This window comes from Dermacentor albipictus, chromosome 9 (assembly GCF_038994185.2).
Source record: "Dermacentor albipictus isolate Rhodes 1998 colony chromosome 9, USDA_Dalb.pri_finalv2, whole genome shotgun sequence".
Taxonomy (NCBI): Eukaryota; Metazoa; Arthropoda; class Arachnida; order Ixodida; family Ixodidae; genus Dermacentor; species Dermacentor albipictus.
Genome location: NC_091829.1, coordinates 40,761,217 through 40,783,140, shown reverse-complemented (window position 1 = coordinate 40,783,140; position 21,924 = coordinate 40,761,217). Strand labels below are relative to the sequence as shown.

General features: G+C 49.4%; 2 protein-coding genes across 4 annotated transcripts in view; one reads left to right on the top strand and one right to left on the bottom strand.

Moving 5' to 3' along the window:
- LOC139049672 (lysosomal protective protein-like) overlaps positions 1 to 2,415 on the bottom strand; it is a 32,372-nt gene extending 29,957 nt beyond the window's left edge. The window contains exon 1 of one of the 2 annotated variants that reach the window (XM_070525365.1): positions 2,214 to 2,415. The gene's annotated coding sequence lies outside the window, so the exon portion shown is untranslated. The remainder of the gene's footprint in view (positions 1 to 2,213) is intronic. The other variant, XM_070525364.1, reaches the window with a different exon arrangement.
- LOC135916511 (sodium-coupled monocarboxylate transporter 2-like) overlaps positions 1 to 21,924 on the top strand; it is a 64,630-nt gene that overhangs the window by 1,222 nt on the left and 41,484 nt on the right. For both annotated transcript variants that reach the window (XM_070525362.1, XM_070525363.1), the window contains exons 2-6: positions 5,057 to 5,331; positions 13,075 to 13,140; positions 13,422 to 13,473; positions 16,080 to 16,147; positions 21,633 to 21,790. In XM_070525362.1, coding sequence (XP_070381463.1) covers positions 5,057 to 5,331; positions 13,075 to 13,140; positions 13,422 to 13,473; positions 16,080 to 16,147; positions 21,633 to 21,790 — 619 coding nt within the window. The remainder of the gene's footprint in view (positions 1 to 5,056; positions 5,332 to 13,074; positions 13,141 to 13,421; positions 13,474 to 16,079; positions 16,148 to 21,632; positions 21,791 to 21,924) is intronic.

The window sequence follows — 21,924 nt, the reverse complement described above, 5'->3', positions numbered from 1 at the left end:
TGGCGGGCGTCTTTTACTTCATCCTGTCACTGGGACCTGTTTGATATCGATGGTTTTACAACGCATCGCGTTCATAAATAGCTGCCGCTTTTAACGATCGACTCCTCTGTTTTCACTACGGGCGACAATATTCTACCACGTTTCACTTCCAGTTAATCACCCATACGTGATGTAGCAATAATGAACAAGGCATGTGCGATATGTACCTGCGTAATGAACGCACTCTCTTTTCCAAAAGAAAATAAAGAAAAGTTGGGGAGGGTGGAGGGGTTTATACTACGGGGTAAGCTTTACGACGGCTCTTGCGGAAAGGCAAAAATGGAAACTTAAGATGCTAATGATATGAAAAATGCATCAGATAACTTATCTTTGCAGTAAAAATAGGAGTGTACCGTTTGCAAACCGTTGCAGCGTTTTTTATTTGCACTCCACCGCACACAGATTGGAAACACCAGACTCGCACGAGTCGCTGCGCGATTCCAGAACAGCTCGCCCTTGCAGCCGCTTCCGGCCGCCTGCCATCATCGCAATCATAACGCTGGCATCCTGGCCACGGCGGCCGCATTTCGATGGGGCTGAAATGCGAAAAACACCCCCGCACTTAGATTTACGTGCACGTCAAAGAATCCCAGGTGGTCCCAATTATTCCGGAGACAACCCCCGCTACGGCGTGCCTCGTAATCGGATCGTTGTTCTGGCGCGTGAAACCTCGTAGTATTTTATGCGAAGCCTATTACTAGAGCTCAACCCAGCTCCTCAGGCGCGGCGGTGTCGCCTTCAATACCACGTGACACCGTAACGTCACGACAGAGGAGAAACGGGGCTTCAACTCGCGCCGTCGCTCGCGGCGTCGCCTTCAAGGCTGACCACGTGACACCGTGACGCCACGACAGAAAAGAAACGGGGCTCCAACTCGCGCCGTCGCTCGCGGCGGTATATAAGCAGCTGCGCTTGTCACTGCTAGACACTCACGAGGTGAGATGCCTCCTGGAGACAGAGCTGCCCGTTGGAATGAGAAGCGAAGGTTGCGGCGTGCTACAGAGACTGTTTCTAGGTGGCTTTGCTACGGCGCAGCGACTACGCGCCCCGCATCGGACGCGGTGAGCGTCGAGCAACGCAGCGTTCGGCGCGACAACGAAATGTGCGCCTGAGCAAGCGCCGCACGCCTGAGCCGACGCCGACGACACCGGCTTTTCTGCGACACGAGCTCCTTAACGCTGTCACGTTAAAATAAAGGCTAGTATGCTTCACATCCTGGGCTTAACCTTAGCTAAGCCACAGCCAGTTTTTTTGTCATCACGTTGACGCGCTGATTTAGGGAACCTGCTGTTTTGGCGACCAGGCTGTGTGTGCGCCTTCCGCCGATTTTCTCATCGGCATGTCAAAGACTATCGGTGTATGGTCAGCGTCTACGTTTTCTTGGCAGATAAACTCTCTCTATGTCCCTCGGCAGGCGCACAGCTGGACTTGGGGCCCATCGCACCCTTCGGAACCAAAAAGAGGCAGAAGAGCGGGCAACGGACGCGAATTCCCCACTACGCCCGACCATGCCCGTCATGCCGTCCAAGTGCTGGCCGCCCCTCCTTCACGTGGACTCTCCCGCGCCAGGTCGCGCATCGCACCCGCACGCGCTCTCCTATTACGTCACACCAGAGCCCGTAAACTGCATAATATAACTGTTGCAGGGAGCCAGTTGCGGTTTTAAGTGCGTAAGCTCGGCTGCTACAACACGGCCGCCAGAATGCACAGACTGCACGGAAGAGGCAGCCCCGCGTGCTTGGATTGCGGCGAGGAGGAGACGCTTGAGCACCTTCTGCTCCGCTGCCCGGTCTTCGATGTTGAGCGCACTGCGCTCTTTGCATCATACCGTCGTGTGGGACTGCCCTGTGACTCGGAGGGAGCACTTCTCTTTCCGGCAGCCCACCCTTCCATCGTCAAGAAAGTGCTTCCTGCCCTACTTGACTTTTGTTCCGACACGCAGCTGAGAGCGCGGCTGTAAGCCCCGCATTGCTTCTTCAAACCTCTTGTTATTTTTTTTCCGCCCTCCATTCCTTCTCTCCCTTATCCTTTTCTACCCACTCCCCTTGCCCTGTGTAGTGCTGTTGAGGTGTCCTCCTCTGAGAGACAGTTACGGCACTGCACTTCTCTGTTCCTCTCCTTCAAAAATCACTACACACACACACACACAAGTGCGTAAGCATGTCTATGCTTACCGAAGGATGAAACTCGTCCGTCTGTCCGTCGCGTAAGACGATCGCTTTCAAGACGGGGCCCGCAGCAGTGAACGAATCGACCTTCGTGCTGCCCCTCGCTTCAACACGAACTAGCGGTGATAGCAGAGCGCACACGAAGCTACGAGCACGCGGCGCACTCTGTTTCCATCGGAGTTCGCTTTCGAAATAGGGCCCGCGCAGCCGGGTCGTCCAGCGATCATCCTTTATGAAGCAGCGGCATCATAGAAACGCACCATCATGTAAGCTGAGCGAACATTGCTACTACTCGCCTCTTTCTTCGTCGTGTGATACAAACTCGCTTCCCCGTTTCGCGATTCTGTTGCGGTGCTTCTCGCAGTTATACCAAACGCAGCAGCATGTATACGACGACGAAATAGCACGTGATTAGTAGCAAATGCTTACGCATCATTTACATAACACCCGCAGGAGATTCCGCGTGTAATTCCTTTTCTTCTCTCCCGAGTCTGCGAGGTGCCTTTGCACCCGCCCTAGCGCCAATCATGCGACGAGAACAGCCAGAGTGTTAACGCGGTCACTCTTTGCGCAATGCCCCAAGCGACCGTGATAACACGTAGCCTATTCTTACCGCATGCTTGCCGCGTGTGTTCTCTAGTCGTGGCGTTGACGTCAGCTTCTCAGTCGCCAAAACCAACGCCCCTGCTGGTAGCGTGCATGGATGCGCAGCCTGCGCGAGTTAGCCGCAGAATTTCGTTTACGTCGCCTCGGCGTTTCTCGCGTGGCATTACTCATATTTCCAACGCAGCGACGGGCACAGAGATTAAGTGCGCTTGCTTTAAACACGTGAGCGAGCAAAATATTCTAGTTTCTCCGAAAAACTACAGCACGGCTTTTTGAACGTGAGACAAACAGTATAGCAAAGCAAAAAACAAAAAAATTAGCAGAGGCACACAAGGCTGCTGACGTGTCGGAATGCGAAAGCATTGTACTCCCTGTGGTGACATGTCTTACAGCGGAGCTGTATATGTCTACCCTCCCGTACATTTAAGAGCGAACCTTACTCTGCCTCTTCTCCTGGCTTTCCGGGCACTGTGACGGCCTTGCCGCGCGTCCCGCTGGGTTTCTTGCAACGCGTGCCATCGTCATCGATTTCAGACGGGAGGACAAACATTATCTTTCGCGTTGCGACGACTGGATTGATCGGCGGTGTCTGTTCAGGTGCTGCTTGAAGACCGGCCCCATCGTTCATGGGCCCACAAAGCATGTCCGCGCTCTCCCACGCGCCCACTCGCACAGCGCCTCCTCTCCTTGCTCCACTCAGCGGGGGCACCTCCTCTCCTCGCTCCCTCGCCGGTGATCACCGCTTTCCTGCGTCCACCACGGACTGCGCCCGGACACTTATGAGCCACTGAAGGCTTACGCCTTAATATATGACGTCAACCCGAGTATATATGGTTTTGAGGTGTTTTTTATGGTTTGCGCCGTCGGCCATTTTCGGTATCATCTTTCAGTCGCGCCGACACCTACGGATTTTCGCGTAATGAGGCATATAATGCTTTCGCATTAAAGTATGCAGATTTTCAAAAGCAAATTAAGATGGGGGTGCGTTCATTATGCGAGTGCGTTTCTTGCGCGGTGCTTGACATCTTCCTTAAAATATTGATTTGAAAAAGGCATGTGGTCCTGATGACATCCCTAATGCATTTGTAAAAGATATGTCGAATTGGTAGCAAAATAATTCCAGTTCCTGTTTTCAAAGTCATTGCAAGAAAGTGAGGTTCCAAACCATTGGAAAGTAGCAAAATTGAAATCACTACACAAAATTGGGTCAAAATACTCTGTTACAAACAAACTACTGCCCGTTTCAATTATTTCAACTGCTTGTAAATTGACAGAGCAAATGTACCCTAGGCATATATTAGAGCTTTTCGAAGAAGACGACTTTTTCATCAAGCGTCAACATAGGCGTCGCAGGGTTTTTTCTACCCAAACTCAATCAGCAGAAATAATTCACGATTTCGCGATTTCTGCAAACAATGGAAACGAAACTGACGCAATTTTTCTAGACTTCTGCAAACTTTCGATGAGGTCTATCACAATATACTGCTTCGTAATTTAAATTGTATACTTAAAACGCCTAACTAATGTCCTGGATTTCACCATGTATTGCTGACCGAAAACAGTCTGTTTCCATTCGGAGGCACAATGCGGCAAAAGTCCTAGCTTATTCAAGTCTCCTACAAGGCCCAGTGTTTGACCGGCTGTTCTTTCTTATCTTTATTAATGATATCTGCTATACTATACGCAGGTGATTGCGTATCCACTCAACTATTCTTACATCGCGCGTTAGAAAAGGTGCTCTCTTTGTGTGAAAAACGGGAAATGTCCCTAATTCTTGAAGAAAAAAGACACTAGAAATGAGAAGTACTCGTAATAGAGTTCACCTGCTCTGTCAGTACGACATCAATTTATTTCTCATCAAATGCGAACTTTTCTCCTCTCCGTGTCTAGCACTTCGACGTAGGCATCGCGCAGCTTAGCTTATAATTTTTTTTATTGGGAATTAGTGGATCTTAAATGATAGGAAAATGCAAAGGGCACTGTAATTGTTTCATCTTTCGGCGAGGATACCAAATGCCGGCCCATGTGGCTGTGGAGAGTATAAGTGTAATACAAAAAGAAAACAGACAGAAGGGACGGTAATCTTACGATGAAGGGTACTAGAACAAGGAAAACAAGAACACATTAAAAAGATGGAAAATAAAACTGTCTTAACGTGCCTACATATCTCAGTCACATCAACGCGCGAGCTCCAGCCAGCGAAGCGCAATATCGCCAACTTCCCGTCCGCGCATACCACGCAGGCGCCGGCCTGTACCTCTCCCTGCGTCGACGGTCTCGCTTCCGGAGCAAAGACGAGACGTTCCTGGGAAGCCGGACAATAGGCACACTTCCGCTGGCCGTGTCCATGGTGGCGTCCAACGTGACGGCGTCGGGCCTGATAGCGTTCACGGCGCACTACTACGCGTACGGCTTCCACACTCTCTGGGCCATCCCGGTCTTCGCGCCGGCCGTGCTGATGGTCGCCTACCTCTTCCTGCCCGTCCTGTACGAGCTCAAGATCACCTCGGTCTTCGAGGTGATGTGCTCGTAGTGCCTTCGCCTCCGTCGTTATCAGCTCAACTACAGCGGTGCTGGTGGTTGCGCTTGTGGTAGCTGCACGCGAGATTAGCTGGAAATGGCTGCACCAAAGCGTCTCTTGCGGTCTCACTGAGCTACGTCACCGCGCGTTCAGCGGACCAGTGCCTCGCTGTGATGCGAGAAGGAGACGGGAGGCTTGCTTGTGTGCTATAAGAGACTCTCCTGGAAGCGCAGTGTGTTGCAGGCGCGCATACCGAAAGCCCTAACTCAACATCGATATCTTGCCACTGGCTGACCATGGTCGTCTGAGGTGCATAATCGTAAGCCCTTGGAAGGATCCTTAAAAAACCGCAAGTGTCGTGAGCCCGTTCTCTCTGTGGTGCTCTATGTGGCTTACCTGTTCATAGAAATGCAGTCTGCGTCTCAGAGGCTTTATACAAAGGCTTGCGCGCGACGCAGTGTGATTTCAGCGTTAAGGGCCCCGTGTCGAAAAAAACCCGATGTCGGTGTCGGCGTACCACCCCGGCGTCCCTGTGAGCGTACGTTCCCGTACAGATTTAGGTATGTGTATATGACACGCCTTGCTATATGACATGCGGGATATGCAGGTTATTGGCCACCCCACTGTAACACTAAAGTTGCTCATGTCTTGTCTTAGATACTTGACAAAGTTATTCATCGTTAAAGAACCCTTAGTGGTAAAAATTATACCCCATTCCCCCACTATGGTGTGCCTCATAATGAAATCCTGGTTTTGGCACGTAAAACTTCGGAATTCAAGGCGTCGTATACATGATACATCTGCTCTGTGGTAGACACAACGTCGGGCAAACCGACCGACGTCTAAACGATATAAGCTCATAGAGCACTGAAACAATGTAAAGAGAGCTGCTAATGACTGGTTAGCGGCCCACTGCAGCACGTGTGATTGCTCGCCTCCTTTCCAAGAACGTGTCGCCGAGCGCAAGCACAAAGAAGATATAACGACACTGGTAACCGAGACTGCGACCATTGACAAGGTATGCCAAGATAGTGTTAGCACTCCTTCACTCTCTTTAACAAGGAAATAACTGTCCTGTCTCGATGCACTGAAACAACGTAAAGAAAGGTGGTAATGGCTGTTTAGCAGCCCACTGCAGCACGTGCGGTGGCTCACCCCTTTTCCAAGAACGTGTCGTAGAGCACAAGCACAAAGAGGATATAACGAGACTGGTAACCGAGACTTCGACCATTGACAAGGTAGCACCCCTTCGTTCTCTTTAACAAGAAGAAGGCGCATAACCGGTGGGACGCGCTTCGCATCGGCTTCGCAGTTTTTCGATGACTGTGCCGGATCATCACCTTGTGCTACAAGAATTCTTGCACCACGTGTTCCGTGTCGTCATCAGGACCACGAGGATACCTGCCTTTAAGGTAGGGGACCATTTTTTGGGACTTTAAGGACGATTGTGTGCCCACCCAAGGCGAGTCGTCGCTAAGCCTAGGCTTGCTCCGCCGACCGCTTGGCCTAGCCGCCGCGGCCGACGGGCGGTCGCTGCTGGAACGCACATTATTCCGAACTCTACCTGCATCATGGCCACTCCCATGAGTGTTGAAATAGAGGGGGAGGATATTCACCCCGAAGAAGTAACCAGGACCCTGGGCTGGCGCATCGCCGGTGAACGCAAGTCCCGACCACGTCAGCGAGACCTAGGTCTACCCAATGCACTTCAATCAAAACCCTCCGGTGCCGGTCGTAGACCCGAGAACGCCAAAGATACGTTAATCAAGAGAGCGCGCATGCCTGCACTGCCCCGAGACGATACCAAGATCGTGGTGAGACCACGCGGTGGTCTGAATATCAGCAAGGTCGGCCATATGGAAGTTGGCCGGGCCATTTACGCTGCGGCGGGAGTCACCAAAGAAGAATGGATCCGGGACGTGATATGCCCAAATTACCAGCAAAACATCGTTGTCATCAGTACTTCAAAAAGAGAAAATGCTAACCGGTATGTTGCAGTCACCAAGATTGTCGTCCAAGGAAATGAGCACGAGGTCAGCGCCTACGAATCGGCCCCCCATGGCATGACCAAGGGAGTCATACGAGGCGTCCCCCTCGGAGACACGGTTCAAGAAATCAATGAGAACATCGTCAACGAATATAATCCCACTGCTGTAGAGGCCAATCGCATCGCTAACACGACGTCTGTGGTGATCGCCTTCAATGGACCCAAAGTGCCGAACTACGTTCGTTACGGGGGCGTGCTCGCCAAATGCTCGTTATACAGAAAACAGATAGATATCTGCTATCAGTGCGGTCGCCTGGGCCACCGCATGGATGTTTGCCCTGATCCAACAGACCGGATCTGCCGGGTATGTGGTGCTCGAAATCCCGATGAACAGCACAAGTGTACCCCCAAGTGTGACCTCTGTGGAGGAGAACATTTGACCGCAGACAAGGTGTGCAGAGCTCGCTTCAAGATCCCGTACGTGGTACGGAAACGCCGGTGGGAGCGGAAAGATACCAACTACACGCCTGCAGAATCCTCCAAACCGCCACGTCGGGAGGGAGCAGCTACGTCAGGGTACCGGAATCACTCTCTTTCCTGTGAAGGCGGACGAGGGCGGAGCAGCAGCTGCGCCTCAAAGCCGGGCTCGAGAGCGTCGTCGCCGTGTGACGTGGCCGGCAGCAGCTGCAGCGGGCGCCGCCGGGAGTCGCGCTCAAGGTCGAAGACCCGGAGCCAGACACCGTCGAGGAACGCCGCTAAACAGGTGGGCTGGGCAGTTAGATCTCCTATCGCTCTTAGCAACAAAGATTTCCCTCCCCTTCCCCAGACTCCCAAGAAAGATTGTGAGGAATGCATGCAACTCAAAGCGCTTGTAGTTAAGCAAAATGAGCAAATCAGCGCGCTTCTTGCACGCATGGAGGCATTAGAAAAATCGAAAAACAGCGAGGATGTCACAAAACGCAAAATTGCCAAGAGGGACGCTCAACCGGAGCCCCCGGTAACAGCAATGGAGGCAGAGAAAATTGAATCGAGTCCGTCTGAGGAACCGGCGTGGGCCAAGCCCATTGAAGCCCTCACCGAGATGGTCACACAGCTTGCCAGCCAAATCGGCCTGATAACGTCCAAGATGGCCAAATTCGACGCGCTAGAAGCTAATGTCAACCAGCTTATACTAACCACTCAAAAAGCTAAAAAGGGAGCCCCGTATGGGAAACCGTGCATGGCGAGTAGTCTCACGACTACCAACCTGAGCCAAGATGGCGGCCAGGCGTAAAAATAGGAAGGAAGATACAACGATCTTAGCCCAATGGAACTGCCGAGGAATTAAAGACAAAATAGGCGAATTACAGCAATACATAGATAATGCGGAACACAAACCGGATATCCTTGCAATTCAAGAAACGAACTCGCGACCAAAACTCGCGGGGTACGTCACATACACCGATCCCAGTGAGAAAAGCACAGCCATCCTAGTCCGAAGCAACATAGCTGCAACGCAGCACATTACCATTCAGAGAGGGTGTGAACACGTTCTCTTGGAAATTCACAGCAGAGGCATAGGAAGCAAAAACAATATCTTTATACTCAACGCATACTGTCGGCCCTCCAAGAAGAACATCGACATAGAGGGCACATTACTCGACAGCAAGAGAGAGGCGGGCAGCCGACCCCTATTGATATTAGGAGATTTCAATGCGCCTCACACAATATGGGGTTACAAATTTTGCTCCAAGAGAGGCAGGGTGCTGGCGAACCTCATGGATCAGCACACATTAGCCCTACTCAACGAACCAGACACTCCCACCCGCATGGGCACAAGTACAACCCGGGACACCACTCCAGACCTTACCCTGCTGAGTGGAACCTTGGACGTATCGTGGCAGAACACAGGAGCGAACCTGGGGTCGGACCACGATATCCTCAGTATTACGATCAGGGGGCCCGCCTTCAAGGCCCGAATGGGAACAACAAAGATAACTGACTGGGACAAACTTCGAAAAAGGCAAGCAGCCGATGAAGACGAGGACACGAACAGCACCAAATCGTATGGGGAATGGGCTAAGGAACAACTCGAGCTGGTAGACAAATACACCCAGAAAATTGCGACCACACTGCAGACACCCTGTGTGGACGCAAAGCTTGCCCACCTTTGGGAAGCACGACACAGCCTCACCAGACGCTGGAAGAAACAACGACACAACAAGAAACTTCGCAAACGCATCCATGATCTCAACAAGCAAGCAGCTGAATACGCGTCCAAGCTGTGCAGAGAGAACTGGCTGAGCGTGTGTGATGGACTGCAGGGCACCCTTTCTACCAGGAAGACGTGGTGCCTCCTTCGTCACCTGATCGATCCTCTCGGCAGCAAGAGCGCCACTAATCGAAGCCTCACACGCACCCTCAACAACTATACTGGGGGCGCCGAAAAACTGATCAACGACCTGAAGGCCAAGTACCTGAAAACGGAGAAGGGTGATATCGCACCTCCCGACTACGCAGGACCTACCAATGAAGCGTTAGATAAGCCATTCACTGACACCGAGTTGATCTCAGCAATCTCCGAGAGCAACAGGGGCAGCGCGCCGGGACCCGATTCCATTACCTACAAGTTACTTAACAACCTCGAACACAAGGCCCGCAGACAGCTGCTCGAGTATATGAACCGGGTCTGGGAGTCTGGCAATCTTCCACACGAATGGAAAGAGGCAGAAGTCCGCTTCATACCCAAGCCTGGGAAGACACCTCACATCGACAACATGCGACCGATATCCCTCACGTCCTGCGTGGGGAAGGTCATGGAACGTATGGTACTTAAGAGGTTGCAGCGACATCTTGATGCCACCGATCAGATGCCAGAGACAATGTATGGCTTTAGGCAACACCTGGGCACCCAGGATGTTCTCGTACAACTCAACGAACTGGTAATTAAGCGAGCAACGAAGCAGGCGCCGCGAGCGATACTAGCGCTAGACCTCACAGGGGCCTTTGATAACGTCACACATGAAAGTGTCCTCCGCAACCTGCGCAACACGGGTTGTGGAGTGAACACTTACAACTACATCCGAGACTTTCTTCGTAACCGAACGGCAAGGATCAGAATAGGAGAGGAGACATCCCAACCGATCTACCTGGGGGATCGAGGAACGCCGCAAGGTTCGGTCCTTTCCCCCCTCTTATTTAACATGGCTCTCCTGCCGTTGCCCAAGCTTCTCGAATCAATAGATGGTCTGGGCCACGCATTATATGCCGACGACATCACCCTCTGGACTGCGAGGGCAGGGTCGGATGGCTGGATAGAAAACACACTCCAAAAAGCGGCTGACACGATCAACAGCTATGTGAAGACATGTGGCCTTTGCTGTTCGCCTCAAAAATCGGAGCTGACCATTGTCAGACCACGTGCATCAAGTACACAAGCAGAAAATATAGAAATCACTTTGGAAGGGAACCGGATCCTCCCGGTACCACAACTCAGGATCCTGGGCCTCCTGATCCAGGCAGACGGCAAGGCAACAGCCATGATTAGAAAAATGAAGCTCACGTCAGACCAAATCTTGAACATGATCAGACGAGTGGCCAACAGGCGGAGGGGTCTGAAGGAATCGGACACCTTGCGCCTCGTTGAGGCCTTTGTTATATCACGAATCGTCTACGCGGCGCCGTACCTGCAGCTCCTCAAGAAGGACGTCTTACTACTTGACGCAATAATCAGGAAAGCCACGAAGCAGGCCCTGGGTATTCCCATAAATTCATCCACGACAAAATTACTTCAAATGGGAGTCCACAACACAGTATCCGAGCTCGTAGAAGCCCACCTATCCAATCAAAGGGTACGCCTTAGCCAGACCAAGGCGGGCAGAAGCGTCCTCCGCAAGCTAGGATGGCAAGAATCGCACTACACCCGCCACGACCAATTACCCGAAAAGTTGAATGAGAAGTTGGAATGCAAACCACTACCACGCAACATGAACCCCACAAGGCATGCCGGACGACGCGACGCCCGCGCAAGAGCCATCTCCAGGACCCTGGAGGAAGACGACACTGTTTTATATACAGACGCCTCTCTATCGAAACGCTCCACGAGGGCAACAGTCGTGGTCACCGGGCTGGAAAAGCTGGTCACCTGCGCATCAATCTACACTCCGTCTTCGGAGGAAGCAGAAGAAGCAGCGATAGCTCTCGCACTCCTGCAACCAAACGTCACCAAGATCGTCACGGACTCACAAGCTGCATACAAGAACTACAGATCTGGCTGGGTGTCCCTTGGGGCACTAAAAATTCTTGGTAAAGCTACGCCTCCTAAACAAGCAATCGAATTAGTTTGGGTCCCGGCTCACTCCTTAGTTGAGGGCAATGAATATGCTCATCAACAGGCCCGAGCGCTAAACTCCCGGGCCAACGAGGAGGAGGCAAGGGGATGGCAACCCATCACAAATTACAGAGATATAGTCAAATATTACAGGGACGGCAGGAAGACATTCCCGCACCCCCACCACTCCTTGACCAGAGCCGAACAAACAATATACAGGCAAATCCAGGCAGGATCCTTTCCCCACCCCTGCCTCCAGAACAAAATGTACCCAGAGAGATATAAGAACACATGTCCTCACTGCAATGCATTAGGCACCCTTCGGCACGTCATAGGAGAGTGCAATTTTTCCATAGACCACCCCCCACCTATACCCATAACTAACCCCCCTGCTATCCCCACTCTTTCCGAGCGATGGGAGATCATGCTGTCCAGCCCCGCCCTGGAAGACCAGCTCCGACTGATCCACAGGGGCCAGGCGGCCCTGGAAGCATATGGAGCCCGCGAAGAGGGAGCCACCCCATCAGACGCTTAACGCGTTTCAGTTCATAATGGAGCAGTAAAGTTGTTTCTCTCTCTCTCTCTCTTCTCTTTAACAAGAAAATAACTGTCGTGTCTCGATGCATCTCTGCTTGCGCTTGCCTGAGTTGCTGCATGGCCTATAAATATTGATTCGGCTTCCAATAAACATTCTGTAGAAAGTTAGCGCTTATGAGTGTGTCCCTTCCTGCGTCCGTGTGAGAAGGTTCCCCCGCTAAGCACTATATATCAAATATGTCGCACTAACAGGGCCAGAAGTCGATCCTTGCTATCCTCATGTATCGTTCCGGCAGTGGCCAGCTGTCCAGTGTCTTCGCACGGCACCTGCCTCTGTGAACTAAAATGTGAACAAATGCACAGATGTGCAATAATTTCATCATTACCTCAAAGGGTCACACGTGGAACTGCCAACCAAACGAACATAAGAAAGGTGACGAGAATCAGATTGCACAGGATCAACTTATTACATTCCGATAGCTGCAGCGACTGTGAATGTTGCGACTTGCGAGGCAATCACGGTTGGAACCCGTATGGATGTTGCGGTGAACTGACAATATATATATATATATATATATTGCGAGATTCCACGTCTGCGTCTTTAAGCGCCTGGCAATATTTCTCAGACGTTTAGAACAACACCATCAAACACGTGATATCGCGGTTTATTTCGACACAATAAATTGTTATTTTTGCCCTTACTGTACTAATCCACAAATGCACATCAGCGAACTTCATGCGTTATTCGTCAGTATAACTTCATTGCACCGACACACGCAGTTGCATTTAGGCATATGTCGCCGCCACTGGCCACGACCACAGACGTTCAAAAGGACTTCGTTGTGCCACTTCAACGTGACGAAAGTAATTAATGCATTTCAAACTATTTTACCTCTTCTCCCCACAGTACCTTCGTATGCGCTATGGAAACGGCGTTGGAGTTGCGTCATCAGTAATCTACTTCGTGCTAAGCGTAAGTGCATCTCCAGGAGTTCTAAACGGACAGTTTTCAGCAGGCAGAATGAAGGGATGCGGAGGGTTGGAAAGGGTTGATTTTCGAGGAGGCGATAAGTCTGAACAGTTTCGTTAGTTTTTACCGCAGCACAGTTCTGGGGATAATGTTTCTACACTTACTACATCATTTACACCGTCGCTACTGCGCGCACTACTTTAGTCACAAACTAGGCGTCTGAACAGTTGTCGCCAAGTACGAATGGACACGCTTTATTCATTCATTCATTCATTCATTTTCAGCAAGCCATAGGCGTAACAGGCCTCTACTGTGCCGCAGTTGCCATGTCGACCGGTAAGTTATATCGCTAACTCCTAATCTTCTTTAAAATATCGGCCACGCCACCTTGAGAAAGGTTAGAAATATTCACCGCAACAGTGGCCTATTCACAACCATGGTTCGTCGTGGTCAGTAGTCACGTGACATATATGATGGCGACGCTTTAACATCTAGTGGTTTTTCGTAAGGGCCACAAGTGCGGTATGTTTCCCGTGTCTACTTATTATAATACGAATTGCAAAAAATGCCGCAGCATTTACTCTATTGCGATATTAATTATACACACGCCTCAGTGTCTTTTGAAGCCCCGCAGCGTGGTTGCCCGTATCCGATATGGCGATTCCTAGATTCCGAAGTCCTGTACTTCTGTCGATCGGGCTTCCTTGTATTTCCGGCCCATTCAGTATAGCTGCTGCGTCTTCCCTCATCTTTTTCGGACCAAGCACAATATACTATACGAATTTGACGGGGAAGGAGAGAGCCTGGCTGCTGAAAGATGAAAGTATACTGCATTTAGAGCTGCTTGGACGGCATACTTGCTGCTCACCAAGCGAGCCTTTCGTGGTCCGTACTGTGATTGGAGTCTGCGTACGTTGAGTGATGCAACCTGCCTATCTTTGCGAGGTGATACAGGAGATTGTGCATGGCTAGGTTACAAAGAACACGGGACAATAGTGAGCCTTGCTGAAGGCCATGTGTGATATAACGAAGAGGCGAGAATTAATCTCCTATCTTGAGACTCGAAGAGTGCGGTTTGTCAATAGTGACGTGATGTATGTCACTATGCGACCATGTAGTCGTACCGCGTGCATTTCTTGCAACGTAGCATCTACTCCTACGTTGTCGTGTGCCTTGTGTTACAACATAAAATGTTCGTGATTGTTTTCTTGCACTCGATTCTTTCTCCTATGAAATACCTACATGCTCGTTGTATATAGCGCGTAATTATTTATGCAAGTGTACTTATATGTTCAAAGTGTGTAATTATGTGGGTGGTGGTGGTGGTGGTGGTGGTGGTGGTGGTGGTGGTGGTGTAGCAACAGGCGGGTTTAGCCTGGCGAACAAGGCCGGCAATTGCTCCGCCCGAGCGTCTCGCACAATACCGCTGATGGGTTTCACCATATGTCCATCAACCCAGTGTCTCTTAAGAATTCGATCAGGAGACGTGAAGTTTCTTTGCGGGCCATCACTGATCCCTCGGGAAATATAAGGTGTTGCAGGCGCGCATGCGGAAGGTCCTTGTTTTGCAAATTCTTCAGGAGAGCGTCTCTTTCATCTTGGAATTGCTGGCAGGACCACAAAAAGTGCTCAATGTCTCCTGTCTCGTTGCATGCCGTAGAGTTCGGAGAATTGAGTAATTATGTGAATGGAGGACAGTGTGCATTTCTTTCATACAGACTGTTACGGGAGGGGGACTGTCCCCAACCCCTCGTGTGCTTGTTCGCTCTTCTTTTCTTTATTTTTGTGGAGGGGGTCGCACACTCTCCATAGCACTGTAGTCGATGTTATCTCAAATATGTCATTTATATGCGAGTGCTTCTTTTGCAGTTATAGCACGCTGACGAAAATACAGGATGGCAGTAAGCCTGAAGTTAGGAATCTCGAAGAAATAAAAAAAATGTAGAAAGTGAATTTGTAGGGGAAGGAAATCGGGCTATGACAGTAGAACTCATTTATTTAAGGATCGAAGAAGGTGCCAGTAGCAGCTTCATTTCTTTCAGTCGCACTTCTCGAGCGCATGTAGTGGTGATTCGAGTATGATATTACAATTTAACGAACACTCCTAACTGTTCAAAAAATCAGTGCGCGGTTGGCAAAAGCTCACCACTAGTATTAACAATATTATTATATCACATCTGTTTATTATAATAATAAAAAGCTAGCAATAACATGTTATTTTTGTCGATATATTTAGTGATTAATTTCTTATAACAGCACAGTATACGACTACGGAAGTAAGTCAGTCAGTCTTAGTTGTGATCATAACCCGAGCGACAGTTGTAAAAAGTTTTCACAAAACTAAATCCTGAAGAGAAAAAAAAGAACAAGCGACCTTGTTAGCCGTAGATGCCACAGTGGAGATCGCGGGACGAATTTGTATCACCTCTAGTGCTATACCAAAATTTAAGAGCACGAGTACTCTTTTCTTTTTCTGTTCCGCCTGCGCTAGAGCGCGGTTGTTGCGTCCATAAATCGCACCCGCGACCTCGCACTCATCAACGGAACGTCTAGTCAGTGCTTCAACCACGGCGACATATCTGCTTTATATAGTGGTGGAATTGCACACGTGGTTTGCTATGCAGACATCTATGAAATAGTCATCTGCAAGCATCAATGCGTAATCTCCGTATGCTATAGTCGGTGCTGGAGTGTTCATAGTGCGTTCCCTTCCAAGTTCAGAGCGCACGTAGTCACATTTTCTTTCTTTCTTTGCCGTCAGCTCTATGCTGTCACTGTGCGTTTTATTCGTCGCACGGTTAACTCCTCGGTTCGACGTGAGATGACGTTTACAGTTTCTCACAGTTTCTGCTGTCAGTAACTGTAACATGTGACTGTTTTTGAATGTTTCGTTTCATTCGTTTACCTTCTAGTTTGTACTTTTCATTTGTTTTTGATTCCAGTGTTTCCGGTGTCCACGGTAGCCACGACCGTTATAATTGGCGTCACTGGCACCGTATACACGGCACTGGTGAGTTACACGTGCTGTGTATTCCTCCTCGGGGAACTGAACATCGGCAATACAATTAGCGAAACCTACTGGCCTGCAATGACAAAGTTTGAGCGCTAGTGACGTCCTTCTTTACAATCTTTTCAGTGGAAAGTTCTACCTTGTCCTTAAACTTCTTGCCAATTGGGGTCCCACCTGCAGTTTTTACTTTGGGACATCATCCTGCATACATCTGTGTTAGTATTTATTCATCGATAAAAGCTTAATTGAATTGAATTGAATTTACGGAATACCAGGTACCAGAGCCATGGACGCCACTACCAGAGATTGTCCCGACATCTTGTGACAATTTGTTCAACTACAACGCGTCTGATATTTTCTTTTTCTTTGTGACGCATGAATGTTCTTGTCGAAGGGAAATCGTAAAATGGCTGCACGTTAACTATCACGCAACCAATGCCCCGCGCCGGAAATTAAGTAGAATATCGTTGGTCATTTGCAGCACTGCATTTGTCTGCTCTCAGGTTAAACGCTGCGACGCGAATGTCCCTATACCAGAACCGTTGCTGCCCTCAACGAAACCGGTGACCCACTATTCCGCAAACTGTGATAGCTAAATCTGTTGAGCGAGAAGAATAAGGAGAACTGAAGGGCTTCGTTGTTGTTGTTGTTGTTGTTGTTGTTGTTGTTGTTGTTGTTGTTGTTGTTGTTGTTGTTGTTGTTGTTGTTGTTGTTGTTGCGGTCGTCGTCGTCATTGTTAATTACACTACAATGTGCCCGAGAGAGAGGAAGCCTAAAGCATGCTTAAAAAGACTGTCACCAAAACAAAGAAAAAATAACTGCAGGATAAAACACGCGTTACTACTTACTCTGCAGTAGAAAAGAAAACGAGTAACAGCAAGATATAGCCACGTAAGAAAGGGGCAAAACATTTGATACGCGGTAGAGTAGCAGGAAACTAAAAAATAAATCCTTCCGAGCTGGTGAGAAAGATATTAACCTTCGAATCTGCAGAAATGTTCCTCCTCGTTTACGTATAGAACCCAGAACCAATGCACTTTTCTGGGCAGTTGCTCTACGCTCAAATTCAAAGCTTTCTTTGAGAAACGTTTCTGGCTTTTCTTGTAGCTTCGTGCTGACAGCCGTTCTGTGGTTCCTGTTGTCGTTTCTTACCTGCTAATGTATGAAAAGTTTGGCTACTAAGGAGCGAGCAATTTAAGAATCACATATAAACCCAAAACAAGGAACAATAAACGCAGGTGTAGCTTTCTGCTACGTTGGGGCAGATGAAAATTTACCTTTTATAAACGAAATAACATTGCAAATAAAACAACGGGAAAGCAATCCGGGAGACTCGGTCTCACGACGAATGTCGACGTGAATGCGATTAGTGGTGAAGTAATGCAGCGACACACCGTAATGACAATGCCGAAATGCGTGACGTATGAGGAACGTACTGCAGTTTGACTCGATCTCGCGCATCCCTCTGGACAGGCTGGGCCATCTTGTGTCGCACCCGCGAAGTGTCTGCATGGCCTCCGAGATCCGTGGTGCACCTGTCTGTGCCAACATTGAGGATTAATCTCTTTCTCACGTGATAAAGCGCGAAAACAGGGAGGCGGGAGGGGGAGTAGGTGAGCGCGCGTCGGTTCCGTTTGCGCCCCACCCTGGCTGCGCAGAGCTCATAGTCCGCGCGGTTTAGTGCGCACACCATACGCGCCCTATCTTGGAGGTAATCTCAGGCAGGTGCAAATACTGGACGAGCCAAGTTGGCGGTGGCTGCATGTCCGCTGTCTTCTGGCGTATCTAGTGTTGGATGTCGCGTAATCTCGAGTATTCAAGCTAGGTATTAGACGGGGAAGTCTTAAGAGTGAGGATCAACGGTGAATATGTCAACAGCCTTCGGTTTGCCGATGACTGTGTCCTGTTCAGCGACACTGGGGATGCACTGCAACAAATGATTAAGGACTGTAACCAATAAAGCGTATGAGTATGGTTGAAAATAATATGCGGAAGTCAAATATGTAATGTTTAATACCCTGGCAAGAGGACCAGAATTCGTGATAGCCAGTTAGCCTCTACAGTCTGTGCAGTAGTACGTTTATCTGTGTCAGTTACTCACAGGGGGACCCTGATCGTGAGAAGGAAACATATAGAAGGGTAAAGATGGATTGGAGTGCATACTACAGGCATTACCACATCCTGACTGGGAGTTTACCATCATTGAAAAAAAAGTGTACAATCATTGCATTCTACCAGTGCTAACATATGGAGCAGAAACTTGGAGGTTAACAAAGAAGCTGGAAAACAAGTTGAGCACCACGCAGAGGGCGAAGGAACGATAAATGTTAGGCGTAGCGTTAAGACACAGGAAGAGAGTGGTGTGGATCAAAGAGAAAATGGGGATAGCCGATATTGTAGTTAACAATAAGAAAAAAATGGAGGTAGGCAGGCCATGTAATGCGTAGGTCAGACAACCGGTGGACCATTCGGGTTACAGAATGGGTGCCAAGGACAGGGGAGCGCAGTCGAGGACGGCAGAAAACTAAATGGGGTCACGAAATTAGCAAATTTACAGGCGCAAGTTCGAATCAGCTAGCGTAAGACAGGAGTAATTTGAGATTGCTGGGAGAGGTCTTCTTGCAGCAGTAGACATAAAAAAGTCGCAGTTTCGCCCGAAAGACGAAGCATCACTTGAGATAGCAAATTTGTGGTCAGCTAGACTATACGAAGTAAGGATAGTAGTTTAATCGGCCGTATAAACTTGTAAGCATAGGCATACTAAATAAATTAACAAGCATGGTGTCACGCGCGCGCAAGCAAACACGAACACATGTCACTCGATGACCGCGCAAACTCGCTGTCAGAACGCTACATTGAGAAGACGCTGCGGCAGCGGCAGCGAGCGAATCGACCTTCGTGCCGTTCGCATGAATGCGAACTAAGTCGCGAAAACATAGCGCAGCCCGGACTCTGTACCCGTCGCAGGTGGCTGTCGAGATATAGCCGCCCGGCCGGTTGCGCTCGGCCACCCGGGCCGCCCGGAGTTGAACGTGCCGCCATTTATGGTGCCGCCCTCCCCCCCGACCCTCACCTCGAAGCCTTGAGCGCGATGGACGGGGGCGCGCTTCCTCCCCGCTCTCGTCCGTTGCGTGAGCGAGATTGGGCCGCGAACACCAGCTCACACTCGCACGCTTGCACTCGCACATGCGACGCGCCGCGACGATCTTATCGCCCTTGGACTTTATACAGAACCTCACGGCGACGCCGACGACAGAAACGCGCCTGGAGTGGCCATATAGTTGCTACCACGAAACATAGGCTGATGATAATGATCAGTAATCATAAGCAATTTAAACAAAGTGGAATTTCGTTGTCCGTTAAAACGCTGATACAAAAGGGAGCGGGATGCAATATTTCATTCGTGCTTTCTGTGGTCAACGTTGCCTTCCAAACGTACACTAGGCCCTTTCATTTTTTAAGCTACAAAGTTGGTGAGTCATCCTTAAGTGCAGCGTTTGTTAAGACTGTCAACAAATTTGCACCCTTCAGGGTGCTTTGCCTAAACCGAGAGCCTCTCAGTGCTGTAAGTGAGTGAGAGTGTGAATTATAGGCCTATTTGCACCCTTAAAGGCCCTTAAGGGTGTAAAGCGGCTTACAGTGTACAATGAACGACGGGATTCACGGTGGGCGCAGCAGCACACACCTAACTGTATTTGCGACAAGCATCACGTTATCGCTACAAATTGTGCCGCCTTTCCACATTTTACAACCAATACATTGGGACTTTTGTAATACATGCGTGGGCAATAAATTTGTGTGCACACTTGTTTCATGCATATGGTAAAGCTCTCTCATCACATGAACAAGCGTGCTTTACGACGAAACAGGGTAGGGTCACATACAAGAAATCCCTGAATTCTACATAAGATATAGCGCAAATTCCTGCACTGTAAAATAATTTACACCCTTAAAAGGGATTAAGGCTGTAAATATATCTGTAACTCACAGCCTTAGAGTGCTCGTATACCGAAAAAGAGTGTAAGGGTGTGAGTTATAGACCAATGTACACCCTTATTCCCCTTTAAGGATGTGAATTATTTTAGTGTGGTGCAGTCACAGCACGTGCGCTTGCCCATACATAGACAGAAGAGAGGAAATGCAGGGAGGTTAGTTAGAAGCACGTCCGCCTTGCTACCAGGCGCTGGAGAACGAGTATACAGAGACAAAGAACGAGAGAGAGAGAGACAGAGAGAGAGCACTACAATTACGGGCAAATTTGAAGGTGCACATTACGTCTATAAACGGTCGCAGAGACATGTGCTCTCGTTCCCAGTTGTGTCATATACGCGTTACATTGAATACAGAGGTAATTCAGATGCATATCCCGCAAATCATAAAACAGGGTCCTTCGCGAGGTCGCGGCACCTTCGAAATCAACCGTTAGAAAACACGCAAACTTTACATGTGCACCTGGATATGAGAGAGAGAGCAAATGATAAATGAAAGGCAGCGAAGTTAACCAGGACTGAGCCCGGTTGGCTACCCTACACTGGGGAAGGAAAAGGGGGATGGAAAGATTGAAAGAAGAATACAAAGTCCACTGGGGATATCGATCGGTCACTCAGTCCGGATCACAGACGGTGACTCAATCTGGTAGCTCCCAAATATCGCAGCAGCGCTTTTGTGGCCTTTTGTAGCTGCGACATGCGAGGCCATTGTCCCAAGATCTTGTTCAAAGTGAACGGTTTTCTATCTAACTGATTTAGAGCTGTGCAGAGGTCACGTCTCTCATTTTCAAAAGATGGGCAGTAGCACAGTAAATGTTCTATACCAGAAGTGCATGTTGCTGGGCTAGTCGTTTAATACTTGCGTTCCTCTTGTTCCCTTCCGTCCTTCCTTGTTTGCACCAAAGCGATCATATTTATGGTCTACTCAGCAGATGTTCTATAGTCTCCTCAACACCGCAGGCATTCTACTCGGCGCTATCAGCCATTCCAATCAAACAGGTGCATGCATTGGTGAATGCGACGCCCAAGCGTAAGCGGCACAGCATTGTTTCCTCATTTCGCGGAAGCCCAGGTAACAGCCGTAGTTGCATAGATGGATCGAGGGAATGCAATCAATGCTGGGGCAACTCAGGTCTGTGCCACTTCTCCAATGTCATACGGTGCGTTAGCTTGCTTAAGTCTTGACCCGGATAAGGGCACGAATGGCCTCAGTTAAATGCAATCAGGGTCCTTTAATAACTTTGCATTCAGCAGTCCATTCGGATGGATATTTCTGAATGTGTATGCGTCACACCTGCATGGGCGCGCTGACTCTGTTACGGAACTTAATTTTGGTGTAAAACCATTGTCTGCCATTTTCTGGAGAAACCATCGCAAGAACGCGTTGAAGCGCTTCGTAGAGCACAGAGTAAATTCTTGATAGGGGACCTCAACGCACGGCTCAACGCTCAGCGCATGCGCTGACGGTGATCTCCTTGTTTTTTTTTTTCCTTTAGGGTGGCCTTCGCAGCGTCGTCTGGGCCGACTGCGTGCAGACCCTGATCATGGCGGCATCGCCTCTTGTAATCATTGCCAAGATAGCGTACGATTCTTCCGGCCGAAGCGCGCCAGCATCAAACCTAGAAAAACTTGATGTCAGGGCTTACATCTTTCGGTAAGCTATTATCAGTATCGATGGACATTGATATTACCTCCTTTTTTTCAGGCGTGCCTGTTTTGTTGTGTTCGTCTTCATCCCTCCGAAGAGATTTTTGTCGTTTGTAGGTTGTGGGTGACCACACACACAGC